General features: G+C 33.5%; 1 protein-coding gene across 6 annotated transcripts in view; it reads left to right on the top strand.

Annotated features, from left to right (window-relative positions):
- LOC130050203 (cGMP-specific 3',5'-cyclic phosphodiesterase-like) overlaps nucleotides 1-20876 on the top strand; it is a 62772-nt gene extending 41896 nt beyond the window's left edge. For 2 of the 6 annotated variants that reach the window (XM_056149432.1, XM_056149433.1), the window contains exons 5-21: nucleotides 1217-1357; nucleotides 2962-3021; nucleotides 9787-9851; nucleotides 10804-10918; nucleotides 11254-11397; nucleotides 11633-11776; nucleotides 12206-12352; nucleotides 12527-12634; nucleotides 13751-13860; nucleotides 14016-14103; nucleotides 14200-14300; nucleotides 14446-14523; nucleotides 15120-15258; nucleotides 15334-15417; nucleotides 16497-16614; nucleotides 17791-17879; nucleotides 18526-20876. In XM_056149432.1, coding sequence (XP_056005407.1) covers nucleotides 1217-1357; nucleotides 2962-3021; nucleotides 9787-9851; nucleotides 10804-10918; nucleotides 11254-11397; nucleotides 11633-11776; nucleotides 12206-12352; nucleotides 12527-12634; nucleotides 13751-13860; nucleotides 14016-14103; nucleotides 14200-14300; nucleotides 14446-14523; nucleotides 15120-15258; nucleotides 15334-15417; nucleotides 16497-16614; nucleotides 17791-17879; nucleotides 18526-18600 — 1806 coding nt within the window. In that variant the 3' untranslated portion in view covers nucleotides 18601-20876. Of the gene's footprint in view, nucleotides 1-1216; nucleotides 1358-2025; nucleotides 2107-2961; nucleotides 3022-9786; nucleotides 9852-10803; nucleotides 10919-11253; nucleotides 11398-11632; nucleotides 11777-12205; nucleotides 12353-12526; nucleotides 12635-13750; nucleotides 13861-14015; nucleotides 14104-14199; nucleotides 14301-14445; nucleotides 14524-15119; nucleotides 15259-15333; nucleotides 15418-16496; nucleotides 16615-17790; nucleotides 17880-18525 lie in introns of all 6 variants that reach the window. The other 4 variants (XM_056149431.1, XM_056149434.1, XM_056149435.1 and 1 more) reach the window with 4 other exon arrangements.
- The last annotated feature ends 3959 nt before the right edge of the window (nucleotides 20877-24835 follow it).

The following is a 24835-nucleotide window of genomic DNA, read 5'->3' as shown; positions in this document are numbered from 1 at the left end:
CTAGTAGATATAGCCAAAAATGATGAAAGCAAATCTTTGGTTAAGTGATTCCTCACACATACATTACATTTTATTTTCTGCCATCAAAGCACAATATCTTAGCATTTGTTGTCCCTATGCATTTATCAGCTGACAACTTCAAAGTAAATTAAGTCAAGAGTATGGCAGGTAGTCCCATATTGATCGTTAATGCATTGTATCATGCATGATACTTACAAATTTTATACATATCTTTAAAAAAAAAAACCCACCAATGACATTCATATCTAATTCCACTTAGGTTTATTGTGAATCTTTAGAGACCCTCCAACAAAATATAGCATTATCCTTTACTTTGTGATTTGTGGGAAAGAGTGTAACTTGGTCAGAATGGTTTGTAAATGAAGAGCACCAAATGTATTTGGAATCATGTAAGGACTTAGCAATAGGGAATGTTTCTGATTTGAAACAACCAAACGTTGCTTTCGTTCTAGCACATAGTTCATTATCATTCTTGCCGTAATTGGTGAGGTACACTGTAATAATTTTTCACAGAGTAGTTGTTGACTGCCCTAACAATGCACACTGAAGTGTTAATTGTCCGTGTTTGTTCTAAATCAAGCAATTTAAACTTGAGAGGACCGGTGCTGTTGAAGTACCTGGAGAAATTTGATGGATATGTGATCGTATTCGTTAGTGTATTGTTTGACATATATATGAAGGTTATGATCCACGCTTTCATCTAACAATACAAGCTTAAAACCATTTTGCTGTGCATTTATTAGGTAAATGTTTATACAATAGCGAGCATTGGACATAAGCAAACAACGGTACAGAACTGTTATAACCGGAGTTAGGTCTTTATTACAGGGATTTAAATGCCATTAGATTTAAACTTTATGTATTTTCAAGGTAAAATTTAAAGAGGGCCGTATACATTTTCTTGACTGTATCTAAAAAAGCATGGTTAAACAAACGATAATCATATCAGACTGAGAAATATGTAACTTCTGATAATTTAATTTATTTTACTCTCCTTAACACGCACTAAAACAACCGTAATTGCAAATGCAAGGTAATAGGTTTCATTTCTAACAATACTACATGTAAGTAGCATCGATAATGAATCGCAGCAGTCTTTTTTTAATTTAAGATTTAGGTCATCATATTGTAGAATATAAAGGACATTGAATCTATCATTTGCCAGTGGGAATAATGTATTTGATTCTGTTGTCAGCTGTTGTTGAACCTTGCCCGCGGGGTGTTCGAGGAGCAGACGAGTCTGGAACGACTGATACAAAAAGTGATGCTGGACTCCCAGGACATGCTGAAATGTGAGCGATGTACCGTCTACCTCACAGAGGAATCCACAAATAAGGTGAGTGTCACCCCTTCCATAGCAAGCAATGCTTTCTTGTATCGGCTTCATTTGTACCAAAAGCGCAATTACAGTTGACATGTACTTCAGTAAACCAAAATACATATTCAACAGACGGATTTCTACTCCGCCTGAAAATTTATAAAATTTTATTGGATATGTCCGTGACGTCATTTTTTAAGTCTGCTGTTTTCATGAGTATGTATGTCGTAATTTTAATCATTAACTTTTGCATGTGATTTTGGGTTTGCTGGTATAAGCGAATAGCATGATAACGCTACTCTCGTGTCATGAATATAAAAACAGAATATTGGTCACAATGTTTGAATTAACAAAATATTTCTGGTACAATTGTTCGTATATTTCATTTTCGACTTCAGATATGAATATGATATCTTTAAAATAAAACAGCTCTGCAAAATAGTGCATAGGAGCAATTTTCTTCTTTCTTGATTTATGTATTTGGGCAGCGGGGAGCTGTTATTTAATATGTGCCAATTAATTAATTTCAAGACTTATTTGCGGCAATAGTATAAGTCTACTACCCCCCCCCCCCCTATCATGCACAGAGTATTGGTTATCATGGCTGATATCCTAAGTTTTGTTTGTCATTTATTTGTCTGCGTTGATTGCTCCCTATTTGCATGCAAAATTACTTTCCACTATAGGGTGGGGAAATGTTGACAGGCATGTTTGCAAAGATTCTCAAGAAGCGTTTTTACAAGATACTAGCTTTGGCCATGCATCAGGTAATAGGGCTGCTATCTGTCACTCCCTACGGCTCTATATACCTTCAACTTCACTGAATCTTCAACCTTTTTCTTGGGTGCTTTCCATTTTCTCAGCAAAACTGGTATATCGACGCGCTACCAAATGTATGTTGCTAACTGGAGATTTTGGTAACAACATGACGTTACTGGTGACGTACATGTATACATCATCGGCAACTCAACGTGAATGGAAAGCACCTTGGTCCCTGTCTAAATAACGGTACATTAACAGAAAGTCACGGTGCACATTAGTATTTCTGTTGACTATTTTACATAATTGATATATACGTCTTGCCTAATCACCTCCTATAGAAAGCATTTTCATCCACGGTAGATTTTTTTTCTACTACAGTGTATATTAATAAACTCACTATATTAATAAACTTTACTAATTCTTTCATTTGTATTATATTTGATGTTACTTGGTATATAATTCATAGTAATAGTAAATGAAATAATTGCTTTCAAGACATATCAATAATCGTACATGTATATATGTGTGTTTAATATCGATATAAAACATTTTACCATCACAAATATTTATACCATTGGATCATATGCTCTGTGGTCTGAAATGATGACAAATTGAATTTCATTAGATTGTCACTTTAATTTCTTTATCGGTTCTTGAATATATATATATATGATAAATTTCTCATCGATCTGATCAGGTGCAGTTAAACTTTGATAAATTTGAGAATCTTTGTTATATATAAAACGTTTTACTCCCTCAAATAGACTTGTGATATGCCTGTATTAGTGACAATGTGTACTTTGTTTTATGTTTTTTGCATGTTGAACCCTTATTGTTGTCTAATTGATGTTTGTCAACAGGACCCCCTCCCCAATGAGGACAACACAGTCCAAGCTACAACCAAACCTACCTCCACCAAGGTACAAAGGTTTCATTTTTATTGAATTGATTAAATTGTATTTTTTTTAAAATTCCATTGAACACTCAAGGTAAATCATGGTTTTCATAATTATAAGAAAACTCTTGATAGGCACATGCACATGTAATATTTCAGTGTAAATTTCTGCAGTCCTTAGAGCTGGGTTTAAATCAGCCGTGCGGGATACTTACAAAAAGCTTTACCGTCAAAGCCATTAAGTCGTCCGTCCATTTTCTTTTTAATTTAACTTTTGCTCTAGAACAAAATTTAACAAACCAAAGACGCCAACCTTCCGTGGATAAAGAGGATTTAAGTTTTGGGGGGATTTTCGTTGTTCAATTTTTGTATGTATATGAATGCCTCCGTACAAGACATATTTACAATCTACAGGATGCCATTTGCCATTTTCTCACTTTACCACAAATTCCAAAACAAGATTTTTTTTCTGCGAAAATATCAAAGCGATATGAGCGGAGACTGCACGTGTAAATCAAGAAATAATGACAGTTTACTTCGATCAGTGCTAATTTGAGACTGACCGACGTTTCGGAAATCGTATGAATGTTGCACGAGTGAAACAACAACTACGATTTGGTTATACCTGCAATCTTGGGGTGTATGGGATACAACTCGGGATCAATCTCCTTACAACTTTGATTGGACCTTGATAATTGATAGAATACATGTAGCTAAGATTTATTCATGCACGGTAAAATACTGGTATATTCCCAGAGGATAATTACATTTCTACATTTGTTTTTTTAATTTATCGGAAAAATGAACTAATAATAAGTACATTAATGTCCGTAGAAATGTTCTGGAAATATAATGAAATTAAATGAGCTACTGATACGGTGTTGGGGAATATTGACACTCTCCAAATGTAAACACAGCCTCGTTTTAATCTCCTGAAATCAAGTGGCTTTTGGGACAAGTGTTATTTGATCTATTGCGTGAGAATTAGACATTCCTGTCGTTCTAGGCAATGGCATCGTAAACAGGATTGACTGATAACTATTGCTTGTAATATAATGTTAACTCTAGCACTCAGGGTTTCTCGTTTTGATTTTATCCTAAAAAAAACCAATTGTCATGATTTTGCGCAGTTTCACAAAACTGTCACAGGATGTATAACACATCTCTTAGAGAGCGAGTGGTGTTTGTAACGTACATTGTAGAGCGAGTGCTGTTTGTGACGTACATTGTAGAGCGAGTGCTGTGACGTACATTGTAGAGCGAGTGCTGTTTGTGACGTACATTGTAGAGCGAGTGCTGTGACGTACATTGTAAACTATTTGTTGTTAGTGCTCTATGGTTTACATAGAATTTTATTGTTAGTCGTAGTTTTATTGTATTCAATAAATGTAAATGACATTGTCCAATAAGTACAAGATAAACTGAGTTAGTACGCCATGTAGAGGGGTGAATTTGAAAAACTAACATCCATCCCTCTTTAAGTTTGAATTTACAAATAACAGATAAGAATATTTGTTTAAAACTTGTTGGAATTTCTCCAAGAATACGAAACCTCTGGATTCACTCAATTTCAGACCAACATTTGATTGTAAACTTCTTTGCTTTGCAATTGAACTAAATAGGTTCAAATGTCCTGTCTTACTTGTGTTAAAATCAGCTCCTCATTGGAACTGAATTCCCACATAAATAATCCACTCCTTCTCATCTTCATAGTCTCTCGTTTTCGGAGGTTCTATGTATACTCTCCTTAATTAAATTGTTCACGTCTTTGGATTACTTTGAATAGAATGTATGAAGGAATATCCCGATTGCCAAAACCATTATTTCGAACGAAAACAGAAATCTAACGTGTCTGCTACGGAGTTATGTTTATTGTATGGAGTTTAGAATAGAAACGGCGCTATTTTAAAGAATAGTAAGAGAATTTTGTGAATACGAATTATGTCAGTACGGCGAATGTACGCAATTGTGTACAATTGAAAGTATCAGAAATAATTTCTGGAGACGGGTGTGAACAAATAGTGCAACTGAGTGAACTTCTTAATTGCAAGTATACACCTTTATAAAATGAATAAATGCGTCCAATGCATGTAATCAGTGACACCTCTGTGTGGGGGTGTGTGTGGGTGGGTGGGGGTGTTGAGGCACTGGATGGAGGCCATAATTGCAATATATCAAACAATTATTTTGAAACATCGGGACAGATACAGTCTACGACAACAGACATGCAGACAGAACCATTAACCACGTCAAGTGGCAATTTCTCAAATACCACAGAGCTTGATAGAAATGTATTTATATATTTCCAACACTAACACGGAAAGGTGTTTCTGCAAACTGAAATCTCTTCTAGAAAAGGATAAGACGTAAGAAACATATGCACTAGTATCTGGATTCAAATTGAAACCCATGACACCTAGATAAAGCATTTCAATCTCCGTAACCCAGATCACAGCGATGTATTTCCTATGAGACATTCGCTTTACCTTTTCATTTTTCATCATGTTCCTTGTAAGAATAAAATGGTACAATTAATTTAAGTCATTATATTTATGTTGACAAGAACGATGACTCTGCCGATGAATGATCTGCCTTTAGTCTTAAATTTTGTTGTCAGAATCAAAGTACCGAGGTCTCTGGTACATGATGCTAAAACTTCTTCAGTAATTGTTCGGTAGTTTTAATGGGATGATGAAGAACAAGTGTTTTGTTTATTTTGAAATGTGTTTGATCATAAATCAATGAATGAGACTGCCTACTTTCTTTTTAATTGCCTCCTAGATCTTGGTACAGGGATATCTTGGAAAGTGTAAATCTACAGAGTCATTTCCATATTAGCTTGTTAATAATTTTTGAATTAGATAAAAGACGTCTGTGAAAGAGATGGCAAACTGTTTAGTGGAGGAAAAGGAAAAGGCCACTGCAAACTACACGTACATCACCTAAACAAACATTAAGACACCCTGAATAATATTAAAATTCATTTTGACATCAGATATGATACTTGTAAACCTTTTCATTGCAATTAAGCAAATTGATACGGTGATGCAAATAATCCGGTTGTTTGTAAAACTTACATGCACCTGAACACATGTCAAGAAGCAAACTATAAGAATCCATATATAGAGTAATAAGTCTCTCTCTCTCTCTCTCTCTCTCTCTCTCTCTCTCTCTCTCTCTCTCTCTCTCTCTCAATATTTTGTATAAGAAATTTGAATGAGATAAGGCATTCAAAATTAAAGTACACTTTCACTCCATTTTGGCAGTTTTTCACTGTTATTCATCAAAATAGAATTTCGTTTTCAAATAGTTCCACATAATGAAAACGCGGTACTTTTTCACGGTAGAGTACCTCGGAAGTAGGAAGCTGTACCGTATCGTCTTTATGTAATCAGTAAATCTCTATGGCAACAACTTTCGTATGTTAGAGTTTCTCTTTTTTCTGCCAATCTAGTAAAATCACATGTATGAACACGTAAATTAGCGTGGGCGAGGGTTGTGAATAACATTTGCCTAATGAAAACTGTGGGAAGATGACGAATTTTACTATTTTAAAAGATTTATGAAACTCTTACGTGTTTGGTAACATCACAAATCTAAAATACACTGGCTCTACTAGTACTAGTACTAGTACTTACTTTGCTTTTATTTTTGTCAGTTTGATGAAGTTTGGAGATTTTTAAGGCTTATAAATAGTACAAGTTAAAATGTATATTCTCCTTACTTCAGATTTTAACCGTATTGTCATTATGAGCATTCTGCATTTTACAACATTCATATACAACGTAGAAAGCATTGGTTTCTTAAAAATATTTTATGTGCAAGCAGTACATGTATATGAAAATATGTTTTCATAATATACACCCATAGTGCTATAAAGCTTTGATCACGATAAATTGTAGGCTCTTGCAGGATAATGGCTTATTTTCTATTCATTGTACAGTATAGTTCTGAGCTAGACAGCAACTACTTCAACAGAAAGTCAGATAATATCTTTGAACTCTTGATCTATCTGAAACTCATCTGACTTCTTAATGATAATTAATTGTCTGGGCAGTTCTTCTATTCCTGTCCGTCTAGAGTTGGGTCTGCAATATCTGAATATGTTATCATGCACATAGTGATATTTACAACAAAGTGGTAGTCTCGTGTCACCTGACTAGTCAAAAACGGAAGTTCATCTTCCATGCACTGATTCATCATTCCTTATGACGTTTCTGTTGTATCTCTCAGTAGTGGTGGGTTCTAGGGCAGGAGTCAATAAATGAATTGTGTCCTGTTGTATCTCTCAGTAGTGGTGGGTTCTAGGACAGGAGTCGGTAAATGAATTGTGTGGTGTTGTATCTCTCAGTAGTGGTGGGTTCTAGGACAGGAGTCGGTAAATGAATTGTGTGGTGTTGTATCTCTCAGTAGTGGTGGGTTCTAGGCAGGGCCGTAACTGCCGATGAGGCAGACGAGGCAACTGCCTCGTCTGATTTTTTGGCAAAAAAGAAAATAAAATTATATAAATGTTATATTATAGGATATATGTTTAAAATGAAGACAAGCACCTTTGTCTTTGACACCATATTACGATTCTTTACATAGTACAAATGAAACACAAACATGATAAATTGGGATTTAAAAAGTGTCATTTTCAGTCGTAAAGTCAATCGGCGGCCCCCAATCCCCTGCCTCCCCTGATTTAGAACCCTACTTACGGCCCTGCTAGGGCAGGAGTCAGTAAATAAATTGTGTCCTGTTGTATCTCTCAGTAGTGGTGGGTTCTAGGGCAGGAGTCAGTAAATAAATTGTGTTGTATCTCTCAGTAGTGGTGGGTTCTAGGACAGGAGTCGGTAAATGAATTGTGTGGTGTTGTATCTCTCAGTAGTGGTGGGTTCTAGGACAGGAGTCAGTAAATAAATTGTGTCCTGTTGTATCTCTCAGTAGTGGTGGGTTAAATGAATTGTGTTCTTGGGGGATAAACACTGTCGTATATAAGATATCCTCATGGTATTCTTCTCTCACATGATTAGTAAAGAAATAGACCGAAACAAAATTTTGATCCAGACCCCTTTTCAACTAATTTATTACACAAATTGAATTTACAGCTGCAGTATGACAGTCATAGAATCGTCATTTCTGTAAACATGATTATTCTAATGACTTTCTTTATTAATTGGAATAATGCGTACACTCTTCAGTTATTAATCAATTAGTGATGGCCTTCTGATACAATGAGCGAGTGCTCGTTATGGCAAGTGAATGGGAGACCACTATAACACTGCGCCTACTCACATGGATCCCATGGAGATCTGCATCATCAGATTGTTGCTGTTTCTAAAAAGCATTTCATTTTGAACCAAAATGGATTTTGCTCTTGAGGCTGTCAAATAAGCAGTTAATAGTGACAGATTTTGAAGTTTACGATGCTATTTGATTGCAGGTGATTGAGCGTTATGCAAAGATTTTTATCTGTTTATAGATAGGTCTTAATCGTGTGGAAGTTTTGTGAATCCATTCGAAATCTTGCAAAATTTTAAAAAGGAAAAGAAATGGTTTTTCTAATGCTATTAGTTAGACACTTTTCATCCGGATATCAATAAAAGCTTGAAATGTTGTTATACAAATTTAAAGATCGAAAACTTAACGTTGAAAAGGTAATTACTGACTGGCCATGGGCACTTTCCGCTGTCACCTTTATTGCCGATATTGGATTTCGTGATGCCAGCTGGCAGTTTTTGTACCGGTAGCTAAATAAGTGTTGCCAGGTTTTGCCGGCGAAGCAATGTCAATGTAAAGTATCCTTGGTTTCTCATAGTTACTACTGAGCATGGTCAAGTGTTCAGAGACGTCTCAATGCGCTATTGCTGCGCACCTCCACCCATTCATTGTCCCTTTCACAAAAAATCAAACGACTAGGATAAACACTTCATTTTTGCCTCGAGTTCGCAATCAACAAAGCGTAATTAAGTATGTATGTCTATGTTTTGCTCTGGAAAAGTCTATTGAATATCCGTCAATATGTCCTTTAATAAACAGACTGTTAAAGACACCAACCCAAATACATTCGTCATCTGGAATACCCTTAACTCGCATGCATCATGAATGCTAGTATGACGGAATATTCCCTTATCACAAAACTAATTTAACCTACGTCGGTTTTTTTTGGGGGGGGGGGGGGTGTTTATGGACAAACCTATAAATTTGGAAAATCTATGTGCAAAGGGCAATCGAACTACAAAAAAGATTTAAAACTCTTCAACCGCAAATTTCTCAAACGGCATGGATATGCCCTCATCCCCAAATATAAATGATTTTAGAATATTCGTTATATACATTTAGTTTTAACATCCCTTTTTCGAACTTGATTTTTTCGTAGGGATTAAAGAAGATATTTTATTAATTTTATATATATATGTATATATATATACATTGTGGTATTTTGTATCATTTAATACTATACACATTTTTGAACTCGCTACTAGTTATTTTCATGTTTTCTGATTGAAATGTGTATTCCGAATTTATGCCCCTCCCCCATTACATGTACGTATACACAGGCTTTGGTGATCTGATATACTTTCTTTGTAACTTATATTTCATGAATTTATCCCGTACAAACAAAAGCCAACAAAAATATTCAGTGAAATAAAACTGAATGCAGTAATCTTTGTGCTCTGTAGTTATTTTTCATAGTTTTTATTTCCAGTTTACTTTAATTTTGTGCCATTTCTTTTGTGGAAAAGTATGATACAACATTACTTATTACTGTAATATTACTTTAAAAATATTGCTTTCTTTTCTATAGGAAGTTCAATTTTCCATGACGTTTGATTTATATGCAAAAGATGGCGGCAACATTAGGGTTCCCAGGTAATGTATTCCTGGTGTATTTCCAGGGTGTTAATATTTCTAATCATGTAATGTGCTTTGAAGATGGAGAGAGAGAGAGAGAGAGAGAGAGAGAGAGAGAGAGAGAGAGATATACACCTGGAGAATTGAAGAAACTAGTCGAGTATACTCAGTCGGCTTTGTGATAAACATGGAGAGAGAGAGAGAGAGAGAGCTATATTTAGCTATCGCTTTTCCCAAGTAGGTATAATTATTCCATTCAATTACCTGATTAAATCACAGTCTGGTTAACCTGAACACTTGGGATATTGACTGGTGTCTCGAAATGTTTCAAGTAGAAACGTATATCACATGTTGGAATAGGTTTAGTATGGCTTTAGCTGAAATCATTACATTAACGATATAAATTCTAGTGCCATTAACAGATGCTTGATCTCTTTAATCCAGATTAAGACTTTTTTGAAAAAATGATAATTAAATGGCCACTTGGATATAGAAAATTGCTCTTCAACTAGATGCTGTCCAGATCGACATTGCCGTAAGACTATTTGACTTGGCAATGTTCGGTAGCATTTATGTTTTACAAACATATCGTGTTGCTATGAGAGAGAGAGAGAGAGAGAGAGAGAGAGAGAATGTGCCTATTTAGACTAAAACATTAGTTGTCATTTCTACAGTGTACTTCATAGCATTCAATATAAATGACTGTAGGTGTGTTATGATTGGTTTGTACATGTAGGTCATTTTGCATTCGTAATTTTCCCCATGCGGGTTTACAGCAAAACACACTTACAACGAAAAGCTGGGGACGAACAATTCTTATTCTTTTTAAACGTAATTCGTTTTATCCACTTAGTTCATGATATGTTTTAAAAGTACATGAAATAAAAATCACTTTTCTGCAAGGTTGAATTCGTCAAAAGCGTGTTCGCTGTAGCCGTGGTGTACTGTAATTTCACTAATCTCCTTTCAGTGCCGCTGAGGTGGCTAAATGGCGAAATGCTGAGATAGCTCGACACGTGGTTCTGAAAGGAACTCCGCTCAGTATTACCGAAGCTGAAATTGACGCAATGTTTGGCAAAGGAGTGGTATAATTATATACAAACTTTTTCCCTTTAAGAAATCACAAGTCAATATCTTTTGGATCATATGGATTTCAGTTCTTTCAATATCAACAAGTACTCAAAAAAGTTTTAGATGATGACAATTTCATAATCAATAGCAACGAAGTTTTCAAAAAGCAACTAAAAAGATACCATCCGTGTATTTGTTAACAATACGAGGAAATACTTCTGGTGTATATATACACTGGTATAAATAGAGACGCAGGGCAAGTTGATATAAAGCAGGTATCTTTATTTACGTTTGTATCTAATGATTTAAATGTCCCCATTGATACATGTCCTTGTAACCTATTTATCAGGAATTTAGAGATGAAGAATTCAAAACCAAAAATATGTTATGCATGCCGATTTTCAACAATGAAAAGAAAATCATCGGCGTTACTCAACTAGTCAACAAATTGAACGGTGTACCATTCAACGAGAACGATGCAAATATCATCGAGGTAATTTATTTGATAGAAATGAGTCGCACCACTCAGCAAAAGTCGATGGGATTTGCCTGATTCTGAAGGCCCGGTGTACTTTTTTGATTTTCCTCACCCAATTTCTTTGGATGATAAAGCCTTAGTTGTTGTAACTCTGTTCAGCATCTCTTCAGTGTTTTTTATTGTATTGTTGTACAGGTTAATGACAAGAGTTTGATATTGTGAGCTATATCTTTCCGTTCCAATCTTTCAGGCTTTTTCAATTTTTACGGGCCTTGGTATCCATAATTGTCAAATGTATGAGAATGCCTGTCGGTTAATGGCGAAACAGACCGTGGCATTAGAGGTCCTGTCATACCATGCTACTGCTCAAAAGGACGAGACCGACAAGCTGATGGTAAGAAGGGCAATTTTAAAATGAAACCAAATACTTAAGGATGGATTCTTTTCGTATTCATTAGACCCGTTCAGATATGATATTTTGTATACAACAACTACAGACCATATACACGTTGAGATGGGATATTTTGTATACAACAATATTTTCACACCAGAGTACCTTGATATTTCATTGCCTCAAACATTAGTTGTATCCGCTAGTGTTCTGTAACAAGTTTCGTTCTAATTTGCAATATAAACACTATGTGTAAACATATAAATTTATTTCTGTTCGCAAAGTCAAAACTACATGGTAAAAAGTACAGGTTATCTTATCTTACATACATATTTATCTACATGTAATAATGATAATGTGCTCCCCCCCCCCCGTACTTTGATAAACTCAGATATTAATGCATGTAGCATGACATTTCATGTAATTTACTAGGCAAGCGATTTTCCGTCCGGTCAGAACATTGGTCTTTATACATTTGAGTTCAACGACATTCCTCTGGATGAACTGGAGACAGTCAAATGCACCATCACCATGTTTACGGAGGCTAATCTCTTATCAGAGTTCAAGATTCCTTTAGAAGTAAGGAAGCCTTTCACCTACTTAAAGGCATAATTACTTCACCTGTACTTAAAGGCATAATTACTTTACTTACTTAAAGGCATAATTACTTCACCTACTTAAAGGCATTGTTAAACTTTTCATCAATTATCAATAAACTAATTTCACCACTACCTGTGTGTTATCTTGTTTCAGGTGATGTGCCGTTGGACTCTTAGTGTGAAAAAAAATTATAGGCCAGTGACGTATCATAACTGGAGACATGCCTTCAACGTTACTCAAACTATGTTCACCATTTTATATGTAAGTTAAAACAGCAAGAAAAGGTCACAATTACAATTATATATATATATATATATATATATATATATATATATATATATATATATAATCCAAATAGAAAGAGTTTATATCACACAGTCAAAATAATTCAATAAAAAAAGCAGGAAAATATACAGTTCCAAAATATATTTAAATCATTAGCGCTTTCTGGATTTTAACATCCATCCTCAGGTGAATACAAATTTTGAATAATGAATACAAAGTTGTTTATCTTAGAGACGTCTATTGTGACGTCATGATAGTCTTTGCGAGGAGGGAATAGATACATGACGTCATAATACAAAAGTTCGGGAAAGGTGACTTGGACAAAATAAGCATGAACATTTACATGATAAAAGTTGATGAATTAAGAGGTTTAACAATCAGAATTTTTCATATATGCATTGATTAAAGTTTGTTTAGTTTAGGAGAAAACAGTTTAATGAAATAATTTTCTTTAGCGAGTCTCATGGACGTTGATTCTGTTTTAAGTTTATAAAATGGAAATACGCTGTAGTTGCCTCTAGCACAGGTGTCAAATTTACATTTATTTAAATCGCAAAGACTATCATGACGTCACAATAGACGTCTCTAAGATAAACAACTTTGTATTCATTATTCAAAATTTGTATTCACCTGAAGATGGATGTTAAAATCCAGAAAGCGCTAGTGATTTAAATATATTTTGGAACTGTATATTTTCCTGCTTTTTTTATATATATATAGCACTGAAAATGACCAACGACACGAACAATGAATTGTCAAAATTTCGGGACGAACTGTCCCTTCCTATCGTGTTGTCATTTTTTGTAGTTTATTTGTAGTGTTAGTTTCCTTTTCTATTTAGTTTTATTTTCTTTGTATGTAAATATTCTATCGTTCTGAGGAAGGGACAGGTCGTCCTGAAAATTTGACAATTCATTGTTGTTCCTGTCGTTGGTCATTTTAGTGCTTTTTATATCTTTATTAAATTTGACCTCGTATCAACTATTATGTGTGTGTGTGTGTGTGTGTGTGTGTGTGTGTGTGTGTGTGTGTGTGTTGCATTCACAAAAACGGCGTTAAACTGTAATCAGTAAATCAATCATTATCTTACAGACGGGAGGAATGATCAAGAAATTTGAGGGTCTAGAGGTGTTGGCTTTGCTTGTGGCCTGTTTATGTCATGATTTAGACCACAGGGGAACAAACAATGCCTTCCAAGTCAAGCAAGTTTCAACTTTAAATAAAACAGTTTATAAACGTCGTAATCATCGTTTGAAATTAAATTCTTTCAATGAAATTTAATCATTTTTCTTTTCTTTTATCAGAAATCTAAGCAAAAAAGTATGTAAATATTGAATTATCTGTATCTCTGTAACAGGGTAGCGTCACCATTGGCCATGCTGTACAGCACCTCAGTTATGGAACATCATCACTTCGACCATTGTATCATGATTTTGAATAGTGAGGTACGCTCTGTTTTAATTTTTGAAAATTAAAGATACATATGTGTCATGTCTTCCAGTTGTTCATACTTAACCTTTTTTATTCTTTTTTTCGTTTAGGGAAATAACATCTTCCAGTCCCTATCATCTGCACAATATAGAAATGTCATCAAAATGTTGGAACACGCTATATTGTCAACAGACCTTGCGTTATATTTCAAGTATGCAAAATGTTTATGACTTTGCTAAGTCATTGAGATATTGAATAAAAATAAACGATATACACTACATAAAGCAAACATTGATAATACAAATGTATATGTAGTTAAAAAAAGAAAACCTTAAATGTATGTTATTGTGATGTAGGAAAAGAGGAGATTTCCAAAAGCTTGTCAAAGAAGGAGAACTAGAGTACCGGGATCCAAATAAAAAGGATCTTTTGAAGTAAGTGCAATACAGATCGATGATATACATGTACATATATATTAGAGTTTTAGTCATTCATCCATCCTTGTGGATGTTTAATGTCTGTGAATAATTTTTCAAAAGGTCACTCCTGTAACAGTTTTTGTTTGATTTCACTTAGGCTTTGCACATATGAAAAAGTAATTCATTTACAATTTCTTTTATCCGTTTTCAATTTGATGGATTTGAAATAATACTTTTAAAGTTTATCTCTGATTTCAAGAATTTACACCTTTGAAGACAAAATATAGAAGTATACTTTTATATCCTAATTTTTCATTTTGACAAAGAATGTCGTCACCCTCCCACAGGAAATCAATTCACAATTACTCCTTTCCCATAAATTTTGTCAGATTTCAGTATGTACAAATACTGTGTCTTTGCATTCTATATATATATATATATATATATATATATATATATATATATAGTTTTGCTTAGATGAATAATATAGATGCTTTTGCTACAAATACGATGATCTGACCAATCATTTGAAAACTCTTTTACAGTCTGTCTTTTGATGGAACAGTAGAATAGTAGAGCTACACTTGACAGAAATTGTTGGTCTTTTCTAGAGCGATGTTGATGACAGCATGTGATGTTGCAGCCATCACAAAACCGTGGGAGATACAAGAAAAGGTTGCACAGCTAGTGGCAAATGAATTCTTTGAACAGGGAGACAAAGAACGAAATGAGCTTGGAGAAACCCCAATGGTTGGTTAAATAACTTTTGTCTTGAATGTTTTGTAGAATAACTTCATATTCTATGGACTTGTCGATATTTTGTAGGCCATGATGGATCGGGAAAAGAAAGACGAACTACCCAAAATGCAAGTAGGCTTCATCGATGCAATTTGTCTTCCAATATACAAGGTTTGATTTTTACGTGAAATTGGATTTTACTTCAGCTTTCATATATACTTTACAGAAAGAATTAAATATACATTCTACTTCTTCGTGCATTAAAATATTTTATGTCAATTTGCAATATATATCACGATATAAATTGAATACCCTTATGAAGATCCTTCTCATGATTTGATTTTCGATAGGGTGATCTTTTAATTCTCTTAAACATGTTGAATTGATCAAGAATATCTAAAATTGTCTCTGTTACAGCTTTCGCCGTTTACTTTTTAAAAGACATATCTTACGTTTAAAATATCCTGAACCTGAGGGTATCAAATATATGAAAGACTTTTGGATACAAAATATTACTATCTTTTTTCAACGTTTTATGACAGATCACCCTGTTTTTGTGATGCAGTGGAAACGCATTCCGAATAATGTATTCAAAGCGCCCAAAAATTTAATATGTCACCTCTGTTATGAATATAAGACCTCGATAAACGTTATAAAACTAAATATCTAATTGAAATAAGGCTGGTCAATATTTAAAGAAATATTGTAAGATCTTGTAAGCTTCCATTCTTACCTTGAACAGACATTGACAGATTTGTTTGGAGATTTGAAACCAATGCTCGATGGATGTTTGAAGAATAAAGAGAAATGGCAGGATCAACACTCTAGTTCAGTACCATTTGGTACTATATCTTAACTCCCATTTTTGAATTGTTTGTACCTATACGTAATGTTTTCGCCGTGATGCTGTTTTTGATCCCAAACCTCAGAATGGTTGTGCCGCTTGTTGCAAACAATTTTTGTTGTACCTCTCTTTCACCAACAATGCCCAGAAACTTACCATGTAAAATATGTGAAGCGATTGTTGTAATGGATGAATCATATCAAGCAATTGTTAATTAGGTAATGTTAATTAATGAATACAAAATCAATAGTACTTGCTCCACACAAAACAACCAATTGCGAGAAACACGATTGGTGTTGTAAATTGTTGTAATCCTAGTGTTGTTTTCTCCACACAGAGATAGCCGGACGATTCTGTGTAAATGTTTAAATTCTGTTTATTTCCTTATTCTTGTTGTAAATAACAGATGTTTGCAGAGATGAATCAGAGTCTGCGGCCATTGTATGATGGTGTCTTGGACAATAAGAAACACTGGCAAGAGTTAGCTGATATACGTGAACGTAAGACTACAGGCAAATTAAATGGTTAGACCCTTGACGTGTTTACCCATTGTTGTATTGGTTTGTGATGTTGTTCATCACTGTCACAGTGTTCTGTTGTGATTTCTTGAAGAAAAAAAGTTATCTGTATCTGTGTCTAATTAGCTTGTATCATTAACTTTCTTACTAATTACACACACTTGTTTTAAAATATAACTGTAAACACATTGATTTTAATGCAATGTCTTCACATATTATTTCATATATTAAAGCTTAATTGTGCTTCTTCATTATGGTAATAGGTTGAGCAATTTGGCAACTGTCATCTTTATTCTTCTGAATTTAGATACATTATATTGGTAACCATACATTTTATCTTTTCCAGCTTTTAAAGCTGGAATGTATAGGATCATTCATTAAAAGATAACATGGACGTTGACGTATATGTTTTGTTGTCAATTTTCATTTCATTCGTTTAGAATCGAGCACACAAAAGTAGACTTTGTAAAAGACTTTTTTGTAATTGTAGATTATCATTTTTCATAATTTCTAGTAAATGTGGCACGGGGGATTTTTCTCTTCGTAAATCCACTTTCAAATGACAAAACCACAATCACTTGTCAAATTAGTATACAGCAGTCCTCAATGAAGAATCACAATGCCATTAAAAGTGTTTATCATCATTTTTCTCATTTCTTTTTCAAAAGATTAACACCTAAAATGCTTTTACTGTATAGTGAGAAATTCAGAAAATTTGCAAACAAATACGCTTGAAAACGTATGATACTTGTTCCAATAGCGATGAAAATATTCTAAATCTGGTTCGAAAAAAATGTATTTTTCATAGTAAATGTGAGTTGGTTCATGAATTTATTTTAATTTATTTGGTTTTAGAGGGGAAATTATAAATATATCACAAAATACCCCAGAACTCACGAAAGACTTCGACAAAACGGGCGGCATTAATAAGAACATGCTTACCGAAAAATGGTGGCATGCAACGTTTTCTTTGAGTAAATACATATTTGTAGATAAAGATGGGCATACAGCAAATTTTATCATACATAATAAACTTTCATACAGATATATATGATATTTTGGTTATGCTTTTTGTATTGTTATGTCAAAATAATAATTTATGATAGCAATGATTTAATAAAGGAAATGTTACTACTAGAGTGTGACTGTGAACTAAATAATTTACACAAAATGTTTACCCAGATGAGGAAACTGAACCTGACCGGCGTTCTCACAGTCCCGAACAAAATGGTATCACTCAGAAGCCCGATAATACAGAACAAAAGAGAAAGGTCCTTCATTTGTTTTGATTTTAGTTCGGCCTTCATAGTGTAGAAACCTAACTTCCGATGTAGACCATTCTTGTTCCTGTCTTTTAGTGTGATTTTATTGTCTATTTTAATACTTTGATTTCACCCCGATTTTACTTTATTTCTCTATGATACTCTTTACCATGGTTTCATTTTCATAATGTACCAGTCTGTGAATAAATATATAAACGGCATCTGAAAACACTTTCGATTTTGTCCAGTGTGTATATTACACTGACGCTGGGATATCTCAAACACAGAATTATTTTAAGGAAATGTCTAATTCGGTCTTCTGGTTTTTCTTTTTTGTAGAGACTGGTACTTAAAATGTGTATCACAGTTTAAACTCCTTCTGCTTCCGACAAGTTATCTCTGATGTTCTATTTCAGTTTTTTTCAGAATTTCTTATTTGATTTTATCACATTTAGTTTTACTGCATGCATAAACAGATGTTTCTATGAACATAGTGCATAAATCTTTTTATAATAGTTTAATGTAAAGTTTCATACATGTATTAATATTTATAGTATTATTTTTTCGTTCTGGAAATATAACTAGAAATACTAAAGTATAGACATGTATGATGCCTTGAAATATATGTCTGATAGAAAAGAATTTATCTCTTTAGGAACGTAATGTACAATTTGAGGAGGAAGATGACATTAAGGATTCCAAGAGGACAAAGTTCTGCATTCTCCTGTAACAGTGTTAACAGTGGAGTGTGCACACCAGTTCAAAAGTTAGAAGAAGATCATCTAAGAACGAAATTATAGGACCTCATCCGACCTATGTTTCAAGTGAGCTTTTCTGATCAAAATTTGTTCTTCTCCGTCCTTGTCGTCTTCTTTGATATATTTTGGACTTCTGCTCCAAAGCCGCTGGCTCAATTTCAACAACACTGTCCACTAAGTATGATTAGGTAGTTGGGGGTTCACATTCGCTTACATACAAAGGTCATGTTTTCTTCCAATGAGAAATGAAGGGAAATTTGCGTCAGGAACTACTGAACTAGAAAAAAACAATTATGCACGAATTCTTCCTTATGTTATATAAATTCAAGTGTATTTTAGCCATTACTGGGGGATGGGAAGGGATATAAAGAAAGAGTTTAAGGTCTATATAGAAACTAACATATACTGATAAATTCTTGAGACAGGTTTTTGTGAGTCTATTCGTGAGACTTTTGAATCTTTTTAAAGAACTAATTTCAAATTGATATTGAAATATTTTTATGTTTAAACATATTTGAATCATCAACCCCAAAACCAGAGCGAGACGCAGTTTTAGTTTAAATCTTGAATAGGATTTTTTATATTAAAAGTGTAACGGACATAATCATGTGTGCAGAATGGGACCAAACTAAGGATTAAAAGTTGGATACATATTGTGAAAAACACAAACTTTTAGAAGCAAAGTGATGCCTTTTGTCAAATTCATGTACAAGCATCCTACCTTCTGTATTGTAGATTTATGTTTTATTAAACCACGACTTCAGGGAGAAGCCACTACAGGCGGATCTCTCTCTCTCTCTCTCTCTCTCTCTCTCTCTCTATATATATATATATATATATATATATATGTAAAAAACAAGTAAAGTACATAAAATTTTCTTAAAAGAACCACAAGGGAAGAAAATGTTCAATTAATACGCTAGCGGTATCATGTGGTTTAGATTCAGTTTACTTCATTCCATGAAATATTGCTGACATAAACTATGGAGTCCTTATCTCTCTTTGGGCAAGTAGTCTCTAGTGAGCATCACGGGTCTCAAGTTTGTTTTTAAAACTGATCCACTCATTTTATTAGTGGTAATTCTGATTAGAAATGTTTTTGCCAAACTTTCTTGTGTGTTTAATCATCAACATGACAATACTGGTCTGTTGTTGACTTCTCTCCAGTGATGGTTTTATGTCTTTTTTGAAGAGACACGACTACTGTGTTATTGGTCAGTTTATATTGGTTAGCTGTAAAAACAATATTGGTTAAATAAGGCTTACTGAAGTAATTTATTCGTCATTGATTATATTTTATAAAGGTAGGCTCTTTGTTTAACTGTAATGATTTCAGCCATGGTTCTGTGATAAAAATATAGGATATAGCTATGATAGTTCTTTGTGCAGTAAATATTTTTATGGTAGTCATTGCCTGTCGTTTTCTCGCTCTCTTTCTTTTACAGATTATAGTACTTGTAATCAAATCGATGAAATCGTGAAAGCCATTCACAACTCTTCTGTGATATTTTATGCTGATTTTAGTATTTTCCAAGACTACTTTCTTAATTTCCTTTTATAACGTATATAGAAGTTTTAAGTTATGAAGGTGGTCTGTTTAAAAGACAATAAATGATGATATACCGTAGACGAACTGCACAGAAATCGCGTTTGAATGCCTTGTAGACACGTGTCTGGTAATCCTTTACTGCATTGTGGGAACTATTAGTATCAAAGCAACTCTAGTGGGATGATCAAGCGAGAGCATTCAAAGTTGTATTGTTAAGATCTTGTAGTGTCATTTTGAAGAGGCTGGATAAGATGGATATCTACTTAATACAGCGGATCACAATTAGTGTCATACACTATGACTATTCTCTGTTCCCTCAGCCAGACTATATGTTGAAGGCAAACCTGGGGGGAATTTAAACTTCATCTTTAATACGTTTATGATATCTGTCGAAAGCAGTATACCAAGATACATTGTTATCCTAGTACAATCGTGTATGCAGCATGCAGATATATTTGATTAGAAATAAGAGTAATATTTGATGTTTGTAACCAATTATACCTTCCTCGTTTTATGATGTATGTTATCGATCTGATGTAATTATCATATGTGTTTGTCTGATACAAAAGTGGTATTGTACATGTATACCTAAACAAGAGATACTAATGCAGTGTTAAGCATCCTGTAACGTATAAATTATCTCTGAGATTACGAGTTGTTAGTAGTTGTTATGAAAAATAAACTGTTGTTCAAAAGTCAGTTGTTCCACGTTTCATTCGTAATGTAGAACACGATATGACAGACGGAACATGATGTTAAAATCAGCACTAACTGATGTGTCCTCTTTTTTGTCAAGAAGATTGGTTACAAGTAAAAGAACGTGTTTTTAAATTCCCCAGTGTTGTCTCCAATGAACATGTGAACCAAATGAAGAACTATGATGATATTTCTAGTTCGACTTTCGTTCTTTTTAAAAGTCATAACCCATTTTTATGAAATTGCTTTCCTCACCTTTTTTAATGTGGATATGAACATTGCTATGAAGCTTCCTCCTTGGCACCTGATCCCACCTCTGGTATGTCCAGGAGTCCATGTTTGCGCATATTCTTTATTTTGTATTCCTTATAGGAGTTATGAGATTGATCACTGTTCGTTATCTTCACTTTTCATTGGTCTGCTTCAGGTGACGTATTATTTTCACTAATTTTGATCAACTTTTGAAAAAGTGATAGTCCTTTGCATAAAATTCGTTTTCCACATTTTTTGAAATATTGTAAATAAAATCTAATTTTCATATTGTTGATTGATCTTTTTCATACTACTCGGTTTTATTTTTTATTTATTTGGGGGGGGGGGGTCGGGGTGTCGATGGATATTGTTTTAACAATATCCCCAGAGTGTTTGTTGATTGAAGACCAAATTAAAATTCTTTCCAAACAAACGTTGGAATTTTTAAATAGAAGCGTGGGTGGAATTCTGAAGAGTGTGAGATTGTATTCATCCAGATTAGTGATAATAGCGAGTTTTACTACGGGATCAGAATGTCTAATTCTTGTATGGATTACCTTACCAGTATTTATATTCGTATATTCACTTCCGGTTTCCTTTAGCATACCATGAACATGGAACGTTCCTCTAGCTAAGATGGATCAGAAAATGTTGATTTCTTTCTAGTTTCGTCAATAATTACATTCATAATTACAATATCGTTTTTGATAAATTGGCAATATTTTTGGGATATTTTATGGATATCTTTTAGGTGCGATTATTCAATGAAAAGAAAATGTATCATGTGTCTGTAGCCTTGGCAATTTCAAAATGTAATCTTTTACATGGTGAATGAACGAAGCGAATCTACTGAAGTGAAATTTTTCGTCAGTAAATATTAAGACTGATCAATATACAGGCCATTCTATTATAATATTATTTAAAATGCAATATTTGAAGTACGTTAAATATTTTGCTATATCAACACAAACATAGCGAAATGCTGAATACTGAATTATTTGAAATTCTTTGTACTGTTATTTTTCTTCAGTTTAATTCACTGTACGTATAGAACAAGATGTTTACTTTTAAGCAACGAAAAAGAACACTGAAACATTTTTTGTATATTTAATTGAAAATTTTCTTTAAAAACATATCTGAAAATCCTGCAAATGTTTTATCTTCCCAGTTTGTTTATAAAGACAACCAAAGAGTATTCGGTCATCTGTATTTTTTTAAATATAAAAACAAACAGTTTACAATGAAAAGGTGAAGAAAACGAAAAGTGATCAAACTTATAACTCCTATAGGGATACAAAATTAAGAGCTGGGCAAACACGGACCCCTGAACATACAATGTCTAGTAGGAGCAAGCATCCCCTGTCGAGCGGTCTCACCCGCCGTGAGTCCTATATTAGATAAACAGAGTAATTCATAGTCAACAATTGGTATGAAACACGTTTGATCCAATGGCACGTTGTATTGTCAAAGAAGATCGTTATAACTATCTTTGTAACTTCATATTACTTTTTCCTGTAGTTATATCACATGTAATATATCATATCAGGAGGTGAATATTTTAGTGTAATAATCTAGATGTACCTCAATTCCTTGCATTGTATTACACATATGGTTCTGAATCTCAGATGAATGTAATTTTCATCTAATATACTTACTAAGCAATTTATGTAGATTTCATGCTGTAAAATCTTCTTTTAGCTTTCAATTGGTATAAAATACATATCTATTAATTAAGAAAGTGTTATGTATAAAATTTTGAATTTAAAAGTGTCTATCTTTTAGAATATATCAAGAAATAAAATTGCAATCGATCATTGAATACAATCCATTTTGTATGAATTATATAGAAAAACACAAATTGAACAAAGACTTTTTACATGCCTCTGTATGGATAAAGAATTTTTATTTAAAACGATGATTTTTTTGGCATAAGTTGCCAATCTTTATATATGGCGACAACCCATTTCTGTGTTGAGTTGTTCTGTTCATGTGTTTTGCGTTGTGGGTAAATCAATGAAGTAATGAAATGTAATTCATCATTACTAACAATACCGATTTTTTTTTTATTTGAAAGAGACTTGATCAAAATATAAACATTAAAGCAATAACAATACTAGGAATAAATCAAACTTGAAGACAAAAAAAAAAAATATGTTGAATTAGAGTTACCGTTCTTATGCAACAGATCTTGTAGTAATTTGTATCAAAATCAAACTTTCAGAGTATGTTCATAGAATATACATTGTGAGATTCTATCCCAAGTACTTTATAAGATATACATGTTGTACGGTGAAATTTTCAAATATTATACATATTAGAATGTGTTCAATAGAAATTGTTTCAGATAATGTATTTGACCTATATTTTCTGGATGGCTGACCAATTTAAAATTTCAGTAGCAATTCCAACTACCTGCAGGTTCTACATTAATGAAATTGACAAAGGCAATAATACAGAATTATCTGATACTATAGATTCCTGTACGTTAATAGCCTTGAGGTTCTGTCTAATCAAATTTACTAGATTTCTTTATGTTAGCCTCAGATTGTATCCAGCCCTCGCCAGTTATATGTTAGGATGGTGCATTATTCCGCTACTTGAAAATGATTGTCTTCATTCAAATATGTTTTAGGTTCTATTTCATGAAAATATGATATGTGAACAAACTTTAAGTTTCCAAGAAACAGATTTTTTTCTAAATGCTTTAATACCGAAATGATATTTTGGTTTTTTTTTTAAATCTGTACACATCTGCTGACTGAAAACGAAAATATAAAATTATTACTTTTGTTTTACATGTTCGCGTCAGTAAATTTTGCTTTACGTAACAGATTTTATTAAGCCTGCTCTAATTGAAACTGAAAGGTTACCTTCATCTTCAGCAGTAACAAAGACTGCTCTATTTCTTTGGAACGTTGTTCTCCTGAAATTGAATGCAAGAACACTTGATTTATTCACTTTGCTGGTGTATTCGGGTCATTCAAGAGAAGATAAACAGTTGATGTGTTGTAAAGCACACTCAGTCTGAGTAAATACAGTGAGATGAATTTGCTCTAGAAGATCTAATGTTCATCTGATTTTGGCCAAGATCTATCAAACGAGAGAAAACGTTATGATCACTTCCACACTCCTTCAAGATGAACATACATGTAGCATTTGATTTTTTTTATATCGAATATTGAATTAGGATTTCCAAGATACGACTGGTTATCATTTTTGGTCGTCTTATAAAAACTCGAGTGTCGACTAGGTCTCGCACTCCAGCTGTAAACACATACTGCCAACCATATATCGTTTGGTAAGTTTAAACTTATGTGACAAAGACTCAACGTAACAAATGTTATAAACAATGCTACAAACTTCATAACAAATGTTGGAACATGTATTGATTTAATCATAACCAACAATACTAGCTTAATTGTAAATCATGACACTACTGCACCATTAATTGTAAATCATGACACTACTGCACCATTAATTGTAAATCATGACACTACTGCACCATTAATTGTAAATCATGACACTACTGCACCATTAATTGTAAATCATGACACTACTGCACCATTACATTATAATTGTAAATCATGACACTACTGCGCCATTAATTGTAAATCATGACACTACTGCACCATTAATTGTAAAGCATGACACTACTGCACCATTAATTGTAAAGCATGACACTACTGCACCATTAATTGTAAAGCATGACA

The sequence above is a fragment of the Ostrea edulis genome, chromosome 9 (genome assembly GCF_947568905.1).
Source record: "Ostrea edulis chromosome 9, xbOstEdul1.1, whole genome shotgun sequence".
In the NCBI taxonomy this organism is placed as follows: Eukaryota; Metazoa; Mollusca; class Bivalvia; order Ostreida; family Ostreidae; genus Ostrea; species Ostrea edulis.
Note: the sequence above shows the minus strand (reverse complement) of the source record. Positions and strands in the feature narration are given on the sequence as shown.